Source organism: Miniopterus natalensis, chromosome 8 (genome assembly GCF_054644295.1).
Source record: "Miniopterus natalensis isolate mMinNat1 chromosome 8, mMinNat1.hap1, whole genome shotgun sequence".
Classification (NCBI taxonomy): Eukaryota; Metazoa; Chordata; class Mammalia; order Chiroptera; family Miniopteridae; genus Miniopterus; species Miniopterus natalensis.
The window spans coordinates 18,490,154-18,508,730 of NC_142088.1; the positions used below are offsets into that span (position 1 = coordinate 18,490,154).

Here is an 18,577-nt window from a genome sequence, read left to right on the forward strand (position 1 = left end):
TCTAATGCACCATGCCACTGAGTACTGTGGCCAATATTTTAAGTGTAATAAATTATCTTTAGGTTGAAAGAGCATAAGACAGCCCAGCCAGCATGGCTCAGTGGTTGAGTGTAGACCTATGAACCAGGAGATCACAGTTCGATTCCTGGTCAGGGCACAGGCCCAGGTTGCAGGCTCGATCCCCAGTGGAGGGCATGCAGGAGGCAGCCAATCAGTGATTCTCTCTAATTACTGTTTCCATCTCTCCCTCTCCCTTCCTCTCTCTGAAATCAATAAAAAAAAAAAAAAAAAAAAAGAGCATAAGACAAAGGGTCAAACCAACTTATGGTCAGTTTAAAAATGCACTAAGACCTCACTCTCAGAGCTGATTGAAAACATGTAAGTTAGGCTGAGACACAATGCTTAGTGAACAGGGGGAAGTGTTACAAACATACTAGCCAAGTTTTAATTAAAATAGGGTTTATTAGCTTTTCTTTTAATATAAACATGAGGAAGAAAAACCACGTAAGTTGTAGCATTCTTTTCAAAATAAAACAGCAATCAATACTTGAATCTCCAAGCTCTGAACTCCATAAACAATGTTTTTTTGAGGTGGTAGATTGTAATATATACCATTATTTTTTGTTTCTGTCCTTTCAAAACGATGGAACCTGCAGCACTCAATATAATGTGAAGCCTTGCTATACTGAAGTGTCCCTTGGCCCAGAAATGCTTTTTTATAGGTAAATTTCTAGGAATACATTTGAGAAGGTAGGAGAAAGATTTCATAGTTGAGAACATTAATCTTTAAAAGTATTTCAAGTGTAGGTAACATTTTACCAATCTCCTAGAAGATTACTTAACTCCCTGCCCTTTGAAGCCTGAGGTAAGGGTTCCTAAGATTTGTATGCTTCCTCTTAAATAGCAAGACTTCAATGGGACACCTACAACCAAGTCAACATGTAGGGCAGAAAAGCCGGTTCATTCACCTGCTTTCATAATACTACTATTAGGGTCCAATTCCTTTCAATTTATTACATGTGAATTAACACTGCTCCTCACAATCGTCCTTTACCCAAATCTAAAAACTTTGGTGGTCAAAGCAGGTATATATCTCAGTCCTGCAAAGAACTATTTTAAGAGGAGGGTATTCCTATGAAGATACAAGGTATCCCCCTAGAGTCTTAGGGCAATTTTAAGCTTTGGCACTTGTAGTAGTATAAATGCTACGAACTTACAAAACTTTTGAAAGTTTAAATGTCTCTTAAACTTAGTTTTGTAGTTTTTAAATATTAAGCTTTTGTTTTAATTTTTTGTTTCAACCCCCTCTTGAAGATGGCAAAGATTGGCTGAGACAAAAAAAATTAAATTTAAATATTAAACTTTTTTGTTTCAGCCAATTTTTGTCATTTCACAATTTACAAAATTAAGTTCCCCGGAGGGCCCAAGCACACTATATCCAAACTTAAAATTGAGAAGGACATTGAAGAAAAAAATCTTTTCTATTTTTCCCCCTCTGCCTACAATGTGGACATTGAATCTGCAGCTCTGGCAGTTTTACGGGAACTTTGACAATGGGTATTAAGGATGGTGGAGCAGAAATACAGAACATACGCCTCTGCTGATTTTATGGAACAGCCATAACAATTCTGCTTCCTGTATTTCTTTAAAAATGAAAATAATCTTATTTGTTGAAAAAATTCCAAAAACCAAATGAGAAATTTAATTAAACTTTCAAATGATGTTTTGTAAGTCTGTAGCATTTATACATCTGCAGGAGTACCCCGGAGGGCCCAAGCACACTATATCTAAGCTTAAAATTGCACTTGGGGAACACCTATTTCATTATCTGCTGGACCACCATGTTGATTGGAATTATGAAAATATCTTTTGATACATTTATTTAACAAAGAAACATCAGAAAAGTGAGAAGCATCATTGTAGGTTTTTTAAATCCCATTATAGTTCTTAATATATGCAGTGTGGACCCAATATAAGTAGATAATTGACGACTTTCCCTTATTCCAAACATGCTAATACGCTAATTAGTAGTGCTTGCAAAGAATGTGAATGAGAAGTGTTTTCAGCAGCTTTTTGGTTTAAACTGATTGCCAATAATGACTAGCCACTTCCATGATGTAGTATGAAGAATCCTTCAACACTTAACAATGCTACAGTCTGTTCCTGTGGCCTTATGAGTTGTTAGGAGTCCCATGTTTTAGTGGTAAAACTGCGTTGATTGTGAGGGAATATGCAGCAGTATTGGGAGGGTTGCTTTCTTTTTTGGAGGGGGCAGTTCAGGAAAATAGGAAAGACATAAGTTATATATTTAAGTGTCTTTCAAGTCTCAAAATTTAAACTTCAATTAAAAAAACCTCATAGTTCACAGCTATCAGCCTACACCGTAGGCAGATACCTGTGTGTGGGTTGGGAGTTAGCTTTGGAGTGGCTTTTGTAACTGTTTAGTAAAGGACAAAGTGTGTGCATTGACAAGGTCCCATTCTTTCCTACGAGCACAGTCCTTGCTGTCCACGAGTCTCTTCAGAACTTGATGTCCGTCTTTTAGGTGAAAATACCAACTTTGCTGGTTTTTGAGCAGGAGAGGTGATATTTCTCCAGTCCTTGTAGATGAGGGGCTCATAATATTACAACCCCTCACTTCTCCCTTAAGAGAGGATGGCTTTAGAACGCTGAATACCAATGAAGTTATCGGCGCTGAGAGACCTTCTCAGAGCAGCTCTGCACAGGTCTTTGTCTTCACACAATCTGGAAATGGCCTAGGAAAGGCAATCAAATAGAACATAGGTACAATTAAAAAAACAAGGGTTCCAACCTTTACCGAAAGCATCACTAATAAGCCACCCATTCACACTCTTTTCTGTAGTTCATAGTTACTGCTGCTTTGGATAGCTGAAGTCTATACTACGAGGTTCTAGGGATGCTACTTCTACTTCCTGCCAATTTACTAAGGTAAATCCTTTAGGGGCTATGGTTAGATTGTCAGAGCAAAGGGGAACTTAGAATTATTTAAAAATTGGGTTCTCAAAGATGTCAAGGACATAACAGCAATATCATCTGTTGCCTGTAAACCTGTTCCTTAAACATAATGTACACTTGGGCAAAACCGGTGTTTAGTCATCTATTCAAATCCTATCCAATCTTCATTAGTTATCATATACTCTAAGCAAACTTTAATGAGGCAGGTGTGTGCTATACTTTGTTGGACAGTAGGAAAGGCCTAATGACTGAAGCACCATGAGGAACTATTTCACTTGCACATTAATTATGGTAGAAAAACGTCTTATTCTAAAGTACCACCAAAGTACCTCAGAAAGTGTCCATTTTAAAAGTATCCATTTCAGTTGTGAATAATTTTGTTCTATACTTACCAAAAGTCATAAACCATAAATAATAGTTTGCTCCATGTACTCTACCATTTCCATGAAAAACCCATGTACTGTCTACACCCAGGATTTAAAACACACATTATACGTTCTTAGTGTATGTCTCTCAGGTTAGCCATTAATACTTTGTCTAATAAACTCATGGGACCAAACCTTGATATACATAGAAAAGACATGAATTTGCAAACTGAGAGTGGTAGGTAAGCACATAGATAGGATTAGTGATTCAGTTGTAAGAAATTATTCATGTATAACGAAGAGTAGAGGTTCAAATGGAAAACCATTACAGATTAAAATTCACTTAAAACATTCTCAATTATGGTCACAGAAGAGACCTATATATTTTTTAATGTGGGATCCTTGAGAAACCATAAAAGACTTATGATACAAAAGGGTTAATAAGCTCTTCCTCAATGTGTTAATTAAAAAAAGCTTTTCATTTTCCTAATCACTGCTCCAATACAATTTATCCACAGATGTTAGCTTTGGTGACAGACAGAAACCCCACTTACTGATTTCACAGCCTTACCTCTAGGTTCTGTGCTCTTTCTCTGCTAAGAGGAGCAAATACAAAAGGCAGGTCATTGTCATCGGCCAAGGAACGCAGGTCAAAGTAGTATTTGGCATAAACACTGGCAGGAACATTAATATTAAACTGAAGTAGCTCTAAAAAATGCCTTTCCATCTCATTCCTGGGGGAGAAGGAGACAAAACCAACAGGACAATTTTAGTCAACTGCGCTATCTTCAAAATATCACTCTGGGCTAGCCACTAGGATGGCTCTAAATTTTGTTTTGAAACAAATAAAGGCTACCCAGCTGTATTAACACTCTAAGGTTCCAACAAGGTGCAGCTATTTTGGCCCTTCCTGCATCCCAGCGCCGGGAGTGTGGGACAAGGGAAGAGGTTGCCGCCCTGTGCGCTGGTGCTGCTGCCCCGGCTCCGGCATCCCATTAGTGCAGCTGTCCGAGTCCTGCTCCTCCGCACTCACAAGGCCCCGCTGTAGTGTCAGATGAAAGGAACGATGCTGCTGTCTATTAGCTCTGAAGAACTTGCAGACATTTTCACCAGGCCGATAACAGGAAGGGACTTATTGAAGTAGAGACGCACCAACAAAAGGAGTGGGCACATCACCACGGCAACAAATGGATGCATCGAGAGCCAAGGCTATTATCCCTGAGGGGGGAAAACTCTTGAAGCAGCAAGGGTTCATCTCAAATAAGTAAATAAATAAATAAGCCACATGCGATAGGAAAGGGAACCCCTCCCCTGCCCCAGTGCGTGGGCTAATGTCAGAGGGCACAAAGCAAGTTTCTGTTCACCTTCATCTTACTGGGTGAGAAACTGTCACTATGACAGGACAGGGCACACTTTTAAACCGGAAGGCAGAAAGATTAGATACATGTCTTGGCTAGACTAAGCCCACTTTACGCTATGACCTCTGACAGAGCACTAGACTCAAACTCCGTTTCTCCCATGCTGGGAATGCAGTCCCGAGATGTCCAGCATCCACCCCCCTTGCCAGACAAATGGGAACCTAGCCATGGGGGGTGGGGGGGAATGCAATCAAGTGGGACAGGAAAGTTGGGAGCAGTTCCGTGCTATGTGACCATACTGCTGTCACCTGCCTAGCGTTTAAATATAAAATTAGAGTAAATCGTATTATTCACAGTAATCCCTTGATAGTTAATTATATAAGAAAAAAATACCTTAACAAGCACAAGAGGCTTATTTTCTTATTTGGTTTTTAGTTTTAAAGCTTTACTATTTTATTCATTGGACAGGTCAACAAAAGCCTGATGTTCTCCTGTATGGAGAGCAGTCAGAATATGAGCAGAGATGAGGTTTTCTCATTTGTTGAACTTTTAACCCAACTGATCCTAATTCCAAAATTAATTTCCTATTCATATGGCCATAAGTCTATAGAAATGTAAATCAGATAATGTTTTGATAATCAGCTAATCGGGACTTAATTTACTACTGGAATAAATGCACTTCACTATCCCTTTTATATTTTCTCCACTAATACATTTTAATTGTGTAGAAATACAGTACTTCATAGGATTAACATGTCTATTAATAGAGGTTTAATCATGGAAGAAAAGCATTATGCCTACAGAATATGCATCTTCTGGGTTTTTTGTTGTTTTTCAATGGCTAGATGGCTGAATAGCATACCATTTGCAGGCACAGCAAATTTTCTGAATAGCAGCTGTTCAGTTTAACTTATTCTTTTGAAGGGAAGTATATTCTAAACGGACATATAGATGTTGGGAAGTTTTAAGAAGCTGACAGACGCCAATTTTTCAATTGAGACTCAAAATGAGACCATTACAAATAGTAGTCAGCAGCAGGGGGATAAAACTAATGTATACTAAACACTGTTGTAATGCCTTCCAATTTCCAAAGATCATAAACAAAAGCAGCTTATTATAAACACAGCTCCGGAGTTACTCTGTTCATGCGCAAAAAGCACTGTTTACAGCTAGTTATCCTGTAGCTAGACACTGCTACCATTGCCCCTGGGGCTCACATCTATGAAAACCCACACATTTCCCTGTGTGTTCTCCGATGTTGTAACTAGAACCAGAGCCCCAGCCAGCTGAGTTGCAGGTTTTGAGAAAATTTCAGCTGCCATTATGGCAGGGCTAGTGTTCATGATTACAAATTTTCTGTCCTTCAAGGGACCAGTTTGAAGACTCTTGACAGTGGTGATCAAAGTCACTTTAGCTTCTGCAACTTTCAAAAGTACTTCCATTTGTTTCAAATTCATTATTTGCTGTCACACTGTTTGCTAAGATGGCTACCAGCAAAATCACCATGACTACTCAGTTTACACTATTATCAAAGGGGGCATTTGCACCAAAAGCCACTTTGACAGATACTGACAATCACTGGTCCCTTCTCTTGGTCACAAGTATCTTTACTTCAGTTGTAAATACGCACTCTGGTAATTCTGAATGAGTCTTATCTAGAGTAACGAGCAAAAGAAACAAAAACAAACTCTTGCCACTGCCTACTATGATCTTGCTCTTCTTGTGTTGTTCAATATTATCAAGGGGTGTTCTTTCACATTTTCCTAAATGCCACCAACAAAGACATTTTCACTGTCAGGGGGGCAGCTGGAGTGTCTGCTGGAAATACCTTTTTGGTTTATCCTGCCTCCCACCTTCAGGGCCCTTCACAGCAGTCAAACACCCTTGTTAAGCTTGGTGTTTCACTCTCATGTTACAGTGCCATCTATGACGAGCACCCTCTGGTTACCTACAGCTCCCCACAATGCACTGCTGTGGTTGCTGAGTGCCCCAGGGAACTCTCAAATGGCACGGGCACTAGGTGATGCCCAGTGATACTTTGCCAACTGCCTAAGAGGTAGGAGCTTCCTAACTCATCAGACCTATTTTTAAACACGTGCAATCCTCTTAAAAGGGCAGGAGAGAGCAAAGGGATGAAACCTTCATATGACGCTCATTGTTCTATCATGGTTTTTTAAACAATAGAACTTGAGATAAAAAGGAGGGAAAGACCAGTAAAAGCAAATATACAATGTGTGACTCAGTTTTAAGCAATAACCTCTCAATAGTCTAGTAGCCCTAAGACCGTAACAGTGGCCAAACATTTATTCCAAGGGCCAGATGTATGCCCCTTAAAAATGGACTAGAACTGGTAGGTGGCTTTAAGAAAGCCACAGATATGTACTGTACTGTTGTTCTGTGGTGAGCCTGTAAAATGCTTGTGAAAAACCACCAGAGAAATCACTATGAAGCAGATTATTACAACACATCAAGACCTAATTAATGATGAGGAATATGAATTGTTATACCAAAGAAATGGATGGAAAGAAGTATTTAAATTTATGCCTATTTCAGTTCTCTACACAAAGTAACCTTTACGAACATTTCTTAACATATAACTTTATGGGGGCAACTGAAGTACTGGAAAATGGTTAGAAAGTTCACCAAGACCTTATAAACTCACATGTCCTCAACAGTAATGTCCTTGAGGATCTGGCAGTAGTCCACATTCCATACAGCCTGGTCGTCCCAAACCTTGGAGGCAAGAAGAACGGCTCCCAAAACAATTCTCTTCCAGTTTGTGGGACAAATGTCAATTTCCGCATAAGTTAAAAGCCTTTCTAAGTAAACCTGCAAAAGTAGAACACTGGCCTTTGATTTCAGATCAGTTTAAGTGCTGTGATAAGGACTCTTAGGAATGACAGATTTCATCTATTTTTTAACATGCCTTGTATTCTTAGGTTCTACAGACACTGCTTGGCCAGACAGAACCAGAGGCCAAGTCACAGCTGCAAATCAGATACTTTTGTTGCTTACAAGGCCCATGCAAATTTCCTAGCCCAATTTTTGGTCACAGGAATGAATGTGCATCTTAGCAAAGGTCATCCTGAAGAAATGCAGTTACTACCTTTCCCCTTGTAAAGGACAGCATATACAGGCCCAGTATAGATTTGAGTTGTTCAATAAATACTTGAGTGCCTACCACATGCAATGTTTCATACCTGGCTGGTAGTTATATGGTGATTTTCAAAATACTTGGATACATAAATTCCTGGTAATACTGAGCACATTTCTTTCTTTTCACAGTAACTAGTCCTTTTGTGGCACATGCTGAAGGTAAAAACTGGTGGTCAATGGAGCCTCCCAGTGGCTGCTGTGTGGTGCAGCAGGACAAGCAGGTGTGCTTGAGGCTGGTCTGTAACTGTCAGTATTCCTGTCTTAGTGCTTTTGTATGGAATACAAATGCATACAAAGGACAGTCCTTCTCATATCCCCTAATGTTCACATCTCCATTATCATTTTGTGAAATTCATCTGTCTTACATAATCTGAAACAGTCAATTCTGTTGGCTTCAAGGTGGTAACAGAGCTGCCAGTCTCTACCCCTGGTACTCTAAACCTGCCAGGTGGCTTGTAAGATTTCTTTTACATGTATTGTCTATTCTACAAAGAACTGGGTAAAGTTAACAGCTGAGTGAAGACTATAGAGGCAAGCTGTGATTCGTTAGTACCTCTAAGGATGCTTTGCAGAAGAGTATATAATGCCATTTGACAAAAAGAAGTAAGTTCAATTTTAAAGAGTATGTGTACTCTGAAAGTTATTAGATTGACAGCTCAGATTTGCCAATGTTCTCCAAACTCAACTGTGTTTTCAAAAACAAATAGTTATTGAACATTATATGTTCTTAGTGAAATTTTGCACCTAATCCCCAAAACTCAACACTTTCAGGTATCCTAAGAACAAATCTCCTTACAAGGTTCAACTCTACTTTATAGAAATAATTGGCATTATTTACACAACACCGGCATTTTCTCAACTTCCTATCATCTTTACTGGCAGATTTAGTATGTGCCATTACTCATTCATAACGCTCACTCTCCTTCGTCAGTGGAATTGACATTTCCCTTCTCATTGAAGCTGTTCTATCAATGAAGTCGATCCCATCCTACTTCTGCAGAACACTATTCCCACAATTACCTCCTTTTGTAGAATCTTCCGTCTGCCAGAGATTTTCCCCAATATGTGCTTATATTGCCTCACCCACCCTCCATAGCCCCTATAGTGCTTCCTGTCATTTTGCTCACAGTAAATGCCCTAATACTGCTTCTCATCTCCCATTCTCTCCTTAACCCACTTTAGTCTCCCCCTGCCACTATCACTCTTCTGAAACCACTACTGCTCATGTGCCTTCACACATGCACACCGGAGCTCTTCATCCCAACTCTCCACTCCCCAAGCCTTCCCCAAAAACATAAAGGGCACTGCCATTTGCCTAATTGCTGCGACCAAAAACCTCCATTTGCCTTAGCCTGCTCTAACCTATTAACAATTCTTGTTATCTCTACATATCACTGGGGATCTGACAGCTTTCTATTCTATTGGTCACTTCTCACCTGTATCACTGTTACTGCCTCCTGACTTCTCTGCCTCCACTCGGACTCCCAGCTACAGTCTATTCTCCCGAAAGCAATCAAGATAGTCTTTAATTAACAGCACTTTACTCCCCTGCTCAATATCTGCCAAAGACTTCCCAACAAAAATTTAACTTATTCCCATGGGCCGCAAGCTACAAGGCCCTGTAAGATAGAACACTGCCCTTCTATGCCCTCATGTTCTAAATTCTTTCCCTCATTCTACACTCTGACTACACTGGCCACACCTCACTGTTCCTTGACTACACAGAGCATGCTTCTGTCTCAGAATCTTGCACTTGCCCCTCTGCCTATAATACCAGAGCTCCTCATCTTCCTCAGTTCAGTTGGGTCACGGTTCAAACATTACCTCTTTAAAGAGGCTCTTCCTGACCATTCTATCTAAAATAGCAAGCCCCTCTAATCACTGTATCACTTTACCCTGCTTTATCTTCTTTTTAAAAACACTCATTGAAAAAAATACTGCCCTGGCGGGATGACTCAGTTGGTTGGAACATCATTCTGTACACCAAAGGGTTGTGGGTGCAATTCCTGGTCGGAGCACATACTTAAGCTGTGGGTTCGATGCCTGGTTGGGGCATGTATGGGAGGCAACCAATTGATGTTTCTCTCTTACATTGTGTTTGTTTCTCTCCTCAGCACTTAGATCTATAAGTACTATCAGCACTTAAGGGACAAGTTCCCCGGAGGGGCTAGAGTGGTGGGGAAACCAGGAGAGAATAATCAAAGAGAAGCCCAGATAAGTGAGATTCAATAGTGTGTGGTCAATTGCCAAATGCTGCCCAGAAGTCAATCATTCCATAAATATCCCCTGAATACCTCTACTCCTTGCCACTAGTCTTATCTTCTGTCCACTTTTTATTCACATGCTTTCTTTGCATTTGAACAGCTACTCTCGATTCCCTACTTTTAGCTCAGACTCACCTTTTAATTCCATATATTCACATAATTACTGGACATTGCCACCCTGCTGTCTCAAAGGTACATCAAACTTAACATGTCTACAAAGAACTCCCCTTCTTCTTCCAGCCCAGATGCTCTCCCTCCTGTACCACCCTGCCTTTCTCCAGCACATGCTAAGCACTCCAAATGGCTGGTAGCTCCATGAAAAGGCCTGTGTCTGATCCAGTGCTGTTGAGGGGTCTCTAATTCATAAACACCAGCTGCCTCTCTAAAATTTTAACTGGATACTAAAGGAGGGGGCCCTGACCTAAATATTCTTTCCCTCCAGACTATGCCGTTGACTCTTCCCTTTAGGTTTGCTGTAGGCAGGGGTAATACAATCCTAGCCACTTCTCACTAGGACTTATTCCAAATGATAAAATCTTACCATAGGAATTCTGTATGGATGACACAAAGGTCCTTACACAGCTGTAGCTTTGCAGGCAACTAGCAAAGACTTTCAGGTACTACTGGAACTTTACAGACAGGAACAAGAGGACTAGATTAACACCCATCATCCAAGGAACAAAGAAGTTAAAGCTATAGTTCTCAAGCAGAACACACATTTCAACTGCGTGGGGAATACAGCCTGGGAGTCAGCTTAGACCTGCACTGACTCAGTCTCTGCCTGGGGGCCAGATGGTTTGTTATTGCCCCATCCTACCCGACCAGCACACCTTGTATGTGTGTATGTGTGTATACTACACGTGTGTGTGTGTCTCCTGAGATGTGCAGAAAGAAACCAGAAATCTCTCCTGCTGCCTTTAACAGCAACTGCTTGTGATGAGAAAGCAATGGCAACATTTTAAATCATAATGATTATTTAGCTTGAATTTGTATATTTTACTACCTTTGATAGGTTTCTCTTAATAAAATTGTGATGATCATTTCAGGAACCTACTTTTATTTCAAAAATACCATACGCTGTGTACAAAACAGAAAAAGTGCTTTCTGAAAGAAGACCTATCTTACCAAAGTCACTATTGCACATTCAGCTGTTAGCTGTGCGGCACTGAAGAGAGTCCGAACAAATCTGTAAATAAATTTGTGTTCGGGATCATGCTTAAAGTATTCCTCTGGAACCGTTTCTCGCTGAAAGGAGAGAAAAAATGCAATATAAGTATCCAGTGAAGAAAAATACTTAGTGCTCTTATGATAGCAGGTTTCTACTTGTGCTCACATGCCCCTTAAAATAAAATTTTGATTGGGTGACATGTTAAAATCAATGGGATCTTAAAAAACAATAGTGGTTCAATACTTACCGCCATTCATTAAAGAAAAATATAGGCACAACTTCAGAAAATTTATATATGTTCCTTTCCACCTTCCTGCTACAGAATTCTATGTACATTTAAATTATTTTTAGGCTCAAAAGTCTTGATCACCATGTCATGCGTCTCTGCAATCAACTCTGAAAATACATTTTTCGGTTTCCTGCAACCATGAGGCTCTAAGGTTGCGCTGCCTTATACAGTAGCCACCAGCCACATATTGCTATAGAGCATCTGAAGAAGTGAATTTGAAAATGTTTGTCATTTTAATTAATTTAAAATTTAAATAGTCATTTAATTTTCTAATATTTATACTGTTTGATGTTATTGAAAATTATCTTTTACGAAGATACATTTTCTGTTTTTTGGGTACATTTACTTAGCTCACGACTTACACAAAGCTGCAGCTCCGTTCCTACTGACATATCCCTCATACAACACCCTAATTACCTGTAAATAATTAGATACAAATGGAGTGGGGAAGAGGATTTAAAGGGAGATGATTTTGACTTCAAGCTGGAAGGAGTACTTTTCTTTTAGTAATTAATTTCAAAGCAAATTGACATGAAATAACCGTAGGAGAGAAAAATACAACTTCAATAAAACTGACTTACCGTGAGTGGATGTGATCTCTCATCAAATATATCCAAGGATCTATTTGCATCTCTAAAAAATAAGAATGTGTTTTTAAAAAACTAATTCAGAAACTGTTAACATCTTAGGAACACAACTGCTGGGAGTAGAGATGCGAGTGGAGGGAGCAGCTTAACCTTCAACAGAGCAGTTTTACAAATTCTTCTCTTGGATTCTGTAAGAGGGTTTCCTGAACTCGTTTTAGTCAGCACATCAAATTCTGTTAAATCCTTTCTGTGATGAGCAGCCAGAGTTGCCTTTATAAGCACTGACCCCCCCTAACAGGCAATGCTAGTAAACCAAATACACTTCAACTCTAACCGCACACTGGAATACACACGAACATTTATAAAGCACTAATGTCCTTAGAATTTTAGCTCATGTGAGTTTTTTTTCTCTTAGTTTCCTATATTATATTGTTATTGTGTATTTCTTCTTCTCTTTTAAATAGTTTTGAGTTAACAACTTGCGTTTTTATTTTAAAAGCAGCCAGTCTTTTGATTTAAAAGTTCACCACACTAACACACTCTGCTTATTTATTTATTTATTTTTTAAATATATCTTTATTGATTTCAGAGAAAGGAAAGAAGAGGGAGAGAGAGAGAGAAACATCAATGAAGAGAGAGTCATTGATCAGCTGCAGCCCGCAACCTGGCTGGGCATGTGCCCTGACCAGGAATCGAACCCCAATCACCTGGATCCTAGGTCAACGCTCGACCGCTGAGCCACGCCCGGCCAGGCACTCTGCTCATTTAAACAGTGGTTCTCCAAGTATATTCTGTGGGCCTCTGGGGTTCCCCTAGACCCATTTCAGGAGGCCCATGAGGTCAAAACTGTTTTTATAGGAATATTAAGGCAGCGCCTGCTTTTACACTGACATTTGCAAAGATTGTATAAAAGCAAAAGTGAGTAAAACTGATTTCTGAGCATGAATCAAGGCAGTGGTACCAAACTGTAGTAGTAGTCATTCTATTTTTCACTGCCACTTGAGCTGAAAAAAAGAAATCTGCTTTACTTAAGAACAGACTTGCCCCGCCAGTGTGGCTCAGCGGTTGAGCACTGACCTAGGATCCAGGCGATCGGGGTTTGATTCCCGGTCAGGGCACATGCCTGAGTTGTGGGCTCGATCCCTAGTTGGGGGCATGCAGGGGGCAGCCGATCAATGATTCTCTCATCACTTATGTTTCTATTTCTCTCTCTCCCTCTCCTTTCTTCTCTCTGAAATCAATAAAGACATATTTTTAAAAAATTAAAATTAAAAAAAGAGAAAATAAAGTCCTTGATAAAGCAGTAAAAACTGATAGCGTTATTAAACTTTGATCCTTCTTATATTCTGAATAAACATAAAGTATGCACTAAGCACTTCTGTATTTTGATATGTGGCTGTGTTAAGGAAAAGCACTTCTGACTTAGCTGTGAGCTGAAGAAACCACTTTTTTCATAGAATAACATCTTTATTTGATAGTACAACTGTCATTCTCTCAAAAACAAAAAGTGAGCCTGTCATTTCAAGGAAAATAACTTGTATATTTGTTGCCAATGACACGATTCAAGCTATCAAGCTAAGTGTCAGGATTTTGGAATATGTGTACCTTCTTTAGTGAGCTTGATGGCTTTTCAATAGTTATATGAGATTGGTGGTGATACAAACAAAAGTAAGTTTTTGACACTTTATAAAGAAATGTGAACCAATACTTTCCAAATGACCAATACATAATATTATAAAATCATGTACAAGTAAAAGATCCATTTAGCATACATGACAGATCAATGGGTATTAATTTAACAAATTACCTACTTCAAGTTTATGGATATGATTTAAAATTCCATTGTAACTAATTTAAGAATCCAGCACTTGTGGACTTTTGGTATAGTATCAAAGAATATCCACAATTATCTGAAGACTTTAGAAATACACCTTTTTCTAACCATATAGCTACATGAGACTGGATCTTCTTCATATTAGTTTTTCAAAACTAATGGTTGAAATGACTGATGTAATTGCCAATGACTTAAGACAGAGTATACATGAAAATCAGCTATCTTCTACTAAGCCAGACATTAAGAAGATTTGCAAAAATGTAAATAAATGACACACTTTCCATTCAACTTTTTTGTTGTGAAAAACAATTATTTTTCATAAAAAATTATGTTAGTAGTATGGTTCTCAATCAGGGATGATTTTGTCCCCCAGAGGACATTTGGTCATGGTTGGAGACATTTTTTGTTGTCACAATGTGAAGTGGGGAGGGAGTGCTACTGGCATCTAGTGAGTAGAGGGAGCATAGGCCAGGGATCCTGCTAAATATCCTCTAATGCACAAGACAATCGCCATAACCAAGAATTATCTAGCTCAAAACTTCAAGAGTGCTATAAAAATCCTGTTTTAACATACTGGTCTTATTTTTAAATTCCCAATTTTAATTTCTAATACAAATACTCTTTGGGATCCACAATAACTTAAGCATTAAAACTCCAAAAAAAAACCCCAAAACAAATGATTCACTTCAATAACATAATAAAAGCACTCCACAGCTCACTCCAATAATGGCTACAGTTATTACCTAACACTAAACTTGACAGCTGGTAAATTTATTAACTAGAACAACAAGATAGGTTTTTAAACTCACCTGTTCTTTATGTGGTAATATATCGCTAAGGTCACACTGTAGAGGGAAAAAAAATTATAACAATTGATTTTAATATGTTAGGTCTGAACACATTTTTAAAAAGGCGTTAGGGTGGGGGAAGACCTTCCCAGCTGCCCAGTGTCCTTGAAATCATCATTCATAACGGTATCTATCATATGGACACTTTTCCCCTTGTTTTAGTTCTTTGACTTACAGCAAAAATAGGAGAACCAAAATGCTAGGTAATATGCTGTTAGAAGACATGTTTTGGTTGATTATTATATGTTATTACATATTTCCCCTGTCATTTGCCCTCACACCCACAGACTTTTTTGTCCTGTACAAGTTATATTTATTTGTACCCAGGCTTAAATTTAAGCCATACAGTAGTTTTTGTGCTTTTTGAAAAAGATTGTTAGGCCCTGCATTTCAGTTGATTTAGTTTACTATCCACCTACCCACCCATTTTCCATCATTTCCCTAAAGGTAAATAAAGTGCTCTATACCAGATAAAATAATTTAAGATCACTTTTATATAATTATCAGAAAATTTAATAGCAAATATAAGAACCCACAAAGTCAATAGGTCTAACTATCCTTAAATAAGCAGTGCTAACAATGCAGCATAATACTACACAGTGTAATATTTAATAAGTTACTTCCAAATTAGCCTAAATGAAATATTAATGAGCAGATGTGTCCTCAGATACTGTGTAAGTTACTGTATTCCTAAGTTATTCAAAGATATTGTGTACTAGGCAACAAAGGGGTTCTCTTGGTTAAGTTATATGCTTCTCCTCTTTGCCCTCAATGTCTAAAATGAAGCTCAAAATAATTGAGGGAAGGCAAATCTGAATTTTATAATTTTTTAGGTCTACAGAATATTAGCTCTTGTAAAAAGGCCTATACCATTGTTAGCATCAAAGATGGATACTTCTATAGTGCTTCAAACAGTTTCATCATCAAATTGATTTCAAAATCACAGAATCCAAAGCATAAAATTTCCAAGCTGAAAATGACCACTGAACCTTAGATTACATTTAATTCAACAACCCATTTTACAGAAGGCAACCAAGGCTTAAAACTGCCTTAAGGTCCGGCCAACAGTGAGAAATAGTTCTCTTTCTCCTACACTCTCACCTGGCAGTGGTTTCTAAGCTTCTGTACATTGGGATCATCGGAGAAGCTGTAGAAACTGCCTGGCTTTCATCTCTAGACGTTCTGATTTAAATGGCACTGGGAAGACATGGGATTGTTTTTAAAGCTCCCCTAGTGATAACAATGTGCAGCAAAGTTTGGGAGCACATGTATTAGGGTTAAGATAAGAATCGCCTGGATGCTTTTGTTCATATAATCATGCCTCACATCCTTCTGATGGCAGGGGTGAGGGGAGTGGGTGGAGGTGGAAGAGGGCATAGAGGGGATAAATGGTGATGGAAAAAATTAAATCAAATTTTTAAAAAAGATCAGAATCACTCTGGATTCTTTTGTCCATATAATCATGCCTCACATCCTTCCTCAACTTATCAAAAGCTTTGTGAGAGTGAGAGAGTAGTTGGGGGAGAGGGGTGGAATGCATGTGTTCAGAGACACATATTTTGAAAAAAGTTGCATAAGTGATTCTAATAAGGCTCACCCACCCCATTGAGAACAATGTACTACTACTCCATGATAAGTAGTTTTTCAAAATAATTTCTAAAAGCCAATTAGCTCTATTAATTTTCTCAGTAAACCTTTATTTCACTAATAGTGAATGTACTGAATGATCATTTTCAAAACCTAATGAGAGCAAATTAAAACTTACTGTACTTCCAAAAATTAGACTAATTTGGAGAAATAAGCATGAAACCTACTTGTCTAAGCAAGGTTAATCTTTAAAACTACTTTTGAATTATATGCTGTCACATCAGGATCTTTTGAATTCAAAAGAATTTACAGAATGCAAAGTCGAGTGGTTTTTTACTCATGGATTTTTTGTCTTGGCTGAATGACAATATTCAGTGATTACTCAATAGGTGCCAAAGCTCAGGACTTGAGAAAGAGGAGGCTGTTTTTGTTGAAACACAATTTGATCTCAGCTACTGTTATAAGTGAGAGAATAAAGTTACATTAGTATGATGTGAACTTGCTGTTTTTAATTAAAGTAAAAGTTACTGATAATTTAATCAGCAAAAAAGCTGGTACATTAGAAACAAAATTAAATTTATAAGGTAATTATGTTTTAAAGACTGAAAAGTAAAATTTGGGATGAGGAAATCAATACTTCCAGATAGCATGTCCCACACTGTTCTGGAAAATAAACACTCATACTCCAAGGAGACACTGATAATGTTCCTTGTCAGCCCCAGTGGGAATTAGAAGCTCTATTTCCTGTTTTGCTTTATTTCTCTTTTAAATGCACTTGAAAGGTTCATATTAGGGTGTTTTTAAAGTGCATCTCCAATTGTGGACTATGTGGTGCTCCCAGAAATTAATGAATAGTTTTCATCATCACAACTCACTGTTCACGTTTACTTAAGTATAAACCTGACTATAGCTAAGTTTCTATGCATATATAAAATGAAATTTACTGTATCTATTAAATTAAAATGTGAGTTGAACAAATTATATCTACAAAGAAATTTAACTTGAAAAATTGTTCCTTAAGACTGGCTTGATGCATTCCCCCCTCTCTGGGGGATGGAAGGAGAAGTGAAATTTTATACAGAAATAGTGCAGGGGGAAAAATGTATGATGGGGAAAATGTGACAAAATCCAATTAAATTTAATGCACATACACTCTGGTGCCAGTAGGGGACAAGCTGTTCCTTCTTCCAAGAGTAGCTTCCAAAGCAGTACACATTGTTTTAGGTCTATATCTCATAAAGAAATACTTTTTTTCTAGAAACATCCAATCAAAAAGCACCTCTCCTTTTTATTATAATAGTTCAACAATGTCTTAACAACAGAAATGTTATCAAAAAGGTAAGTGGTTTTTCTGGGATTTCTTATTTGCTAACTGGCCTTCCCTTCTTCCATCCACTCTAAGGTGAAAACGGAAATTGAAAATTCATATTTATATTTAGGTCCTTCAAATCAATATATAATTGGCATCAGTTGCTTAACTTGATCACTAAAAAGGACAATCAAATGGCTGCAATTCCGTGTGGCTAGGATGCTCTTAGCATACGGGGTCTGTCACTCAGCCCTTGGCAGCCTAGTTGTACTCACCATTGTACTGTGGTTCTAAGATTAGGCTGGCTGACTGTGCTGTCATCTAGAAATATAGTTGAGCATGAGCTATATTTTTTAGTAAGGTGCCCTGGAGATACCTGAAGGGGAAGGGAAATAGAAGAAAATGTCACAGTAAGTTAAACCTATAAAAGTGTGTTTTTTCCTTGGTTAAAATGTCAAACAATTAAGCATTAAGATTCTTCTTATACTCCATGAGCTGCTTACAGGGAATCCCCCTCCTCATAACAAAGCAAGCTTCTCTATGGACAGGGAGGACTCCTACTCTTCTCCTGCCTCCAACTGCTGAACACAGATTTGGGAAAAATTAGGAGTTCAACTAGTGCCTGACAAATTATTTAAAATTAATCACAACGGAAAGGTAAATCTTACTACAGATACAAATTAGAATTTATCTGCAGTGGTACTGGAGAGGTGACAATGAACTTTTTGAGACTCTCTAGAGAATAAACTATCTTTAAAACACTTTAGAAGTATCCATTTATTTTAGAAGTATCCATTGATTTGTAAAAAGCTCAACAATACAGCAATAATCAAATA

At 38.3% G+C, this 18,577-nt stretch overlaps 1 protein-coding gene across 3 annotated transcripts in view; it reads right to left on the minus strand.

Annotated features, from left to right (window-relative positions):
- Window positions 1-2,195: 2,195 nt before the first annotated feature.
- CCNYL1 (cyclin Y like 1) overlaps window positions 2,196-18,577 on the minus strand; it is a 29,878-nt gene continuing 13,496 nt past the window's right edge. Inside the window, exons 4-10 of one of the 3 annotated variants that reach the window (XM_016196714.2) lie at window positions 18,017-18,117; window positions 14,807-14,842; window positions 12,158-12,209; window positions 11,245-11,364; window positions 7,362-7,432; window positions 3,913-4,075; window positions 2,196-2,756 (exon numbers count right to left, since the gene is read on the minus strand). In XM_016196714.2, coding sequence (XP_016052200.2) covers window positions 2,646-2,756; window positions 3,913-4,075; window positions 7,362-7,432; window positions 11,245-11,364; window positions 12,158-12,209; window positions 14,807-14,842; window positions 18,017-18,117 — 654 coding nt within the window. In that variant the 3' untranslated portion in view covers window positions 2,196-2,645. Of the gene's footprint in view, window positions 2,757-3,912; window positions 4,076-7,361; window positions 7,529-11,244; window positions 11,365-12,157; window positions 12,210-14,806; window positions 14,843-18,016; window positions 18,118-18,577 lie in introns of all 3 variants that reach the window. The other 2 variants (XM_016196713.2, XM_016196715.2) reach the window with 2 other exon arrangements.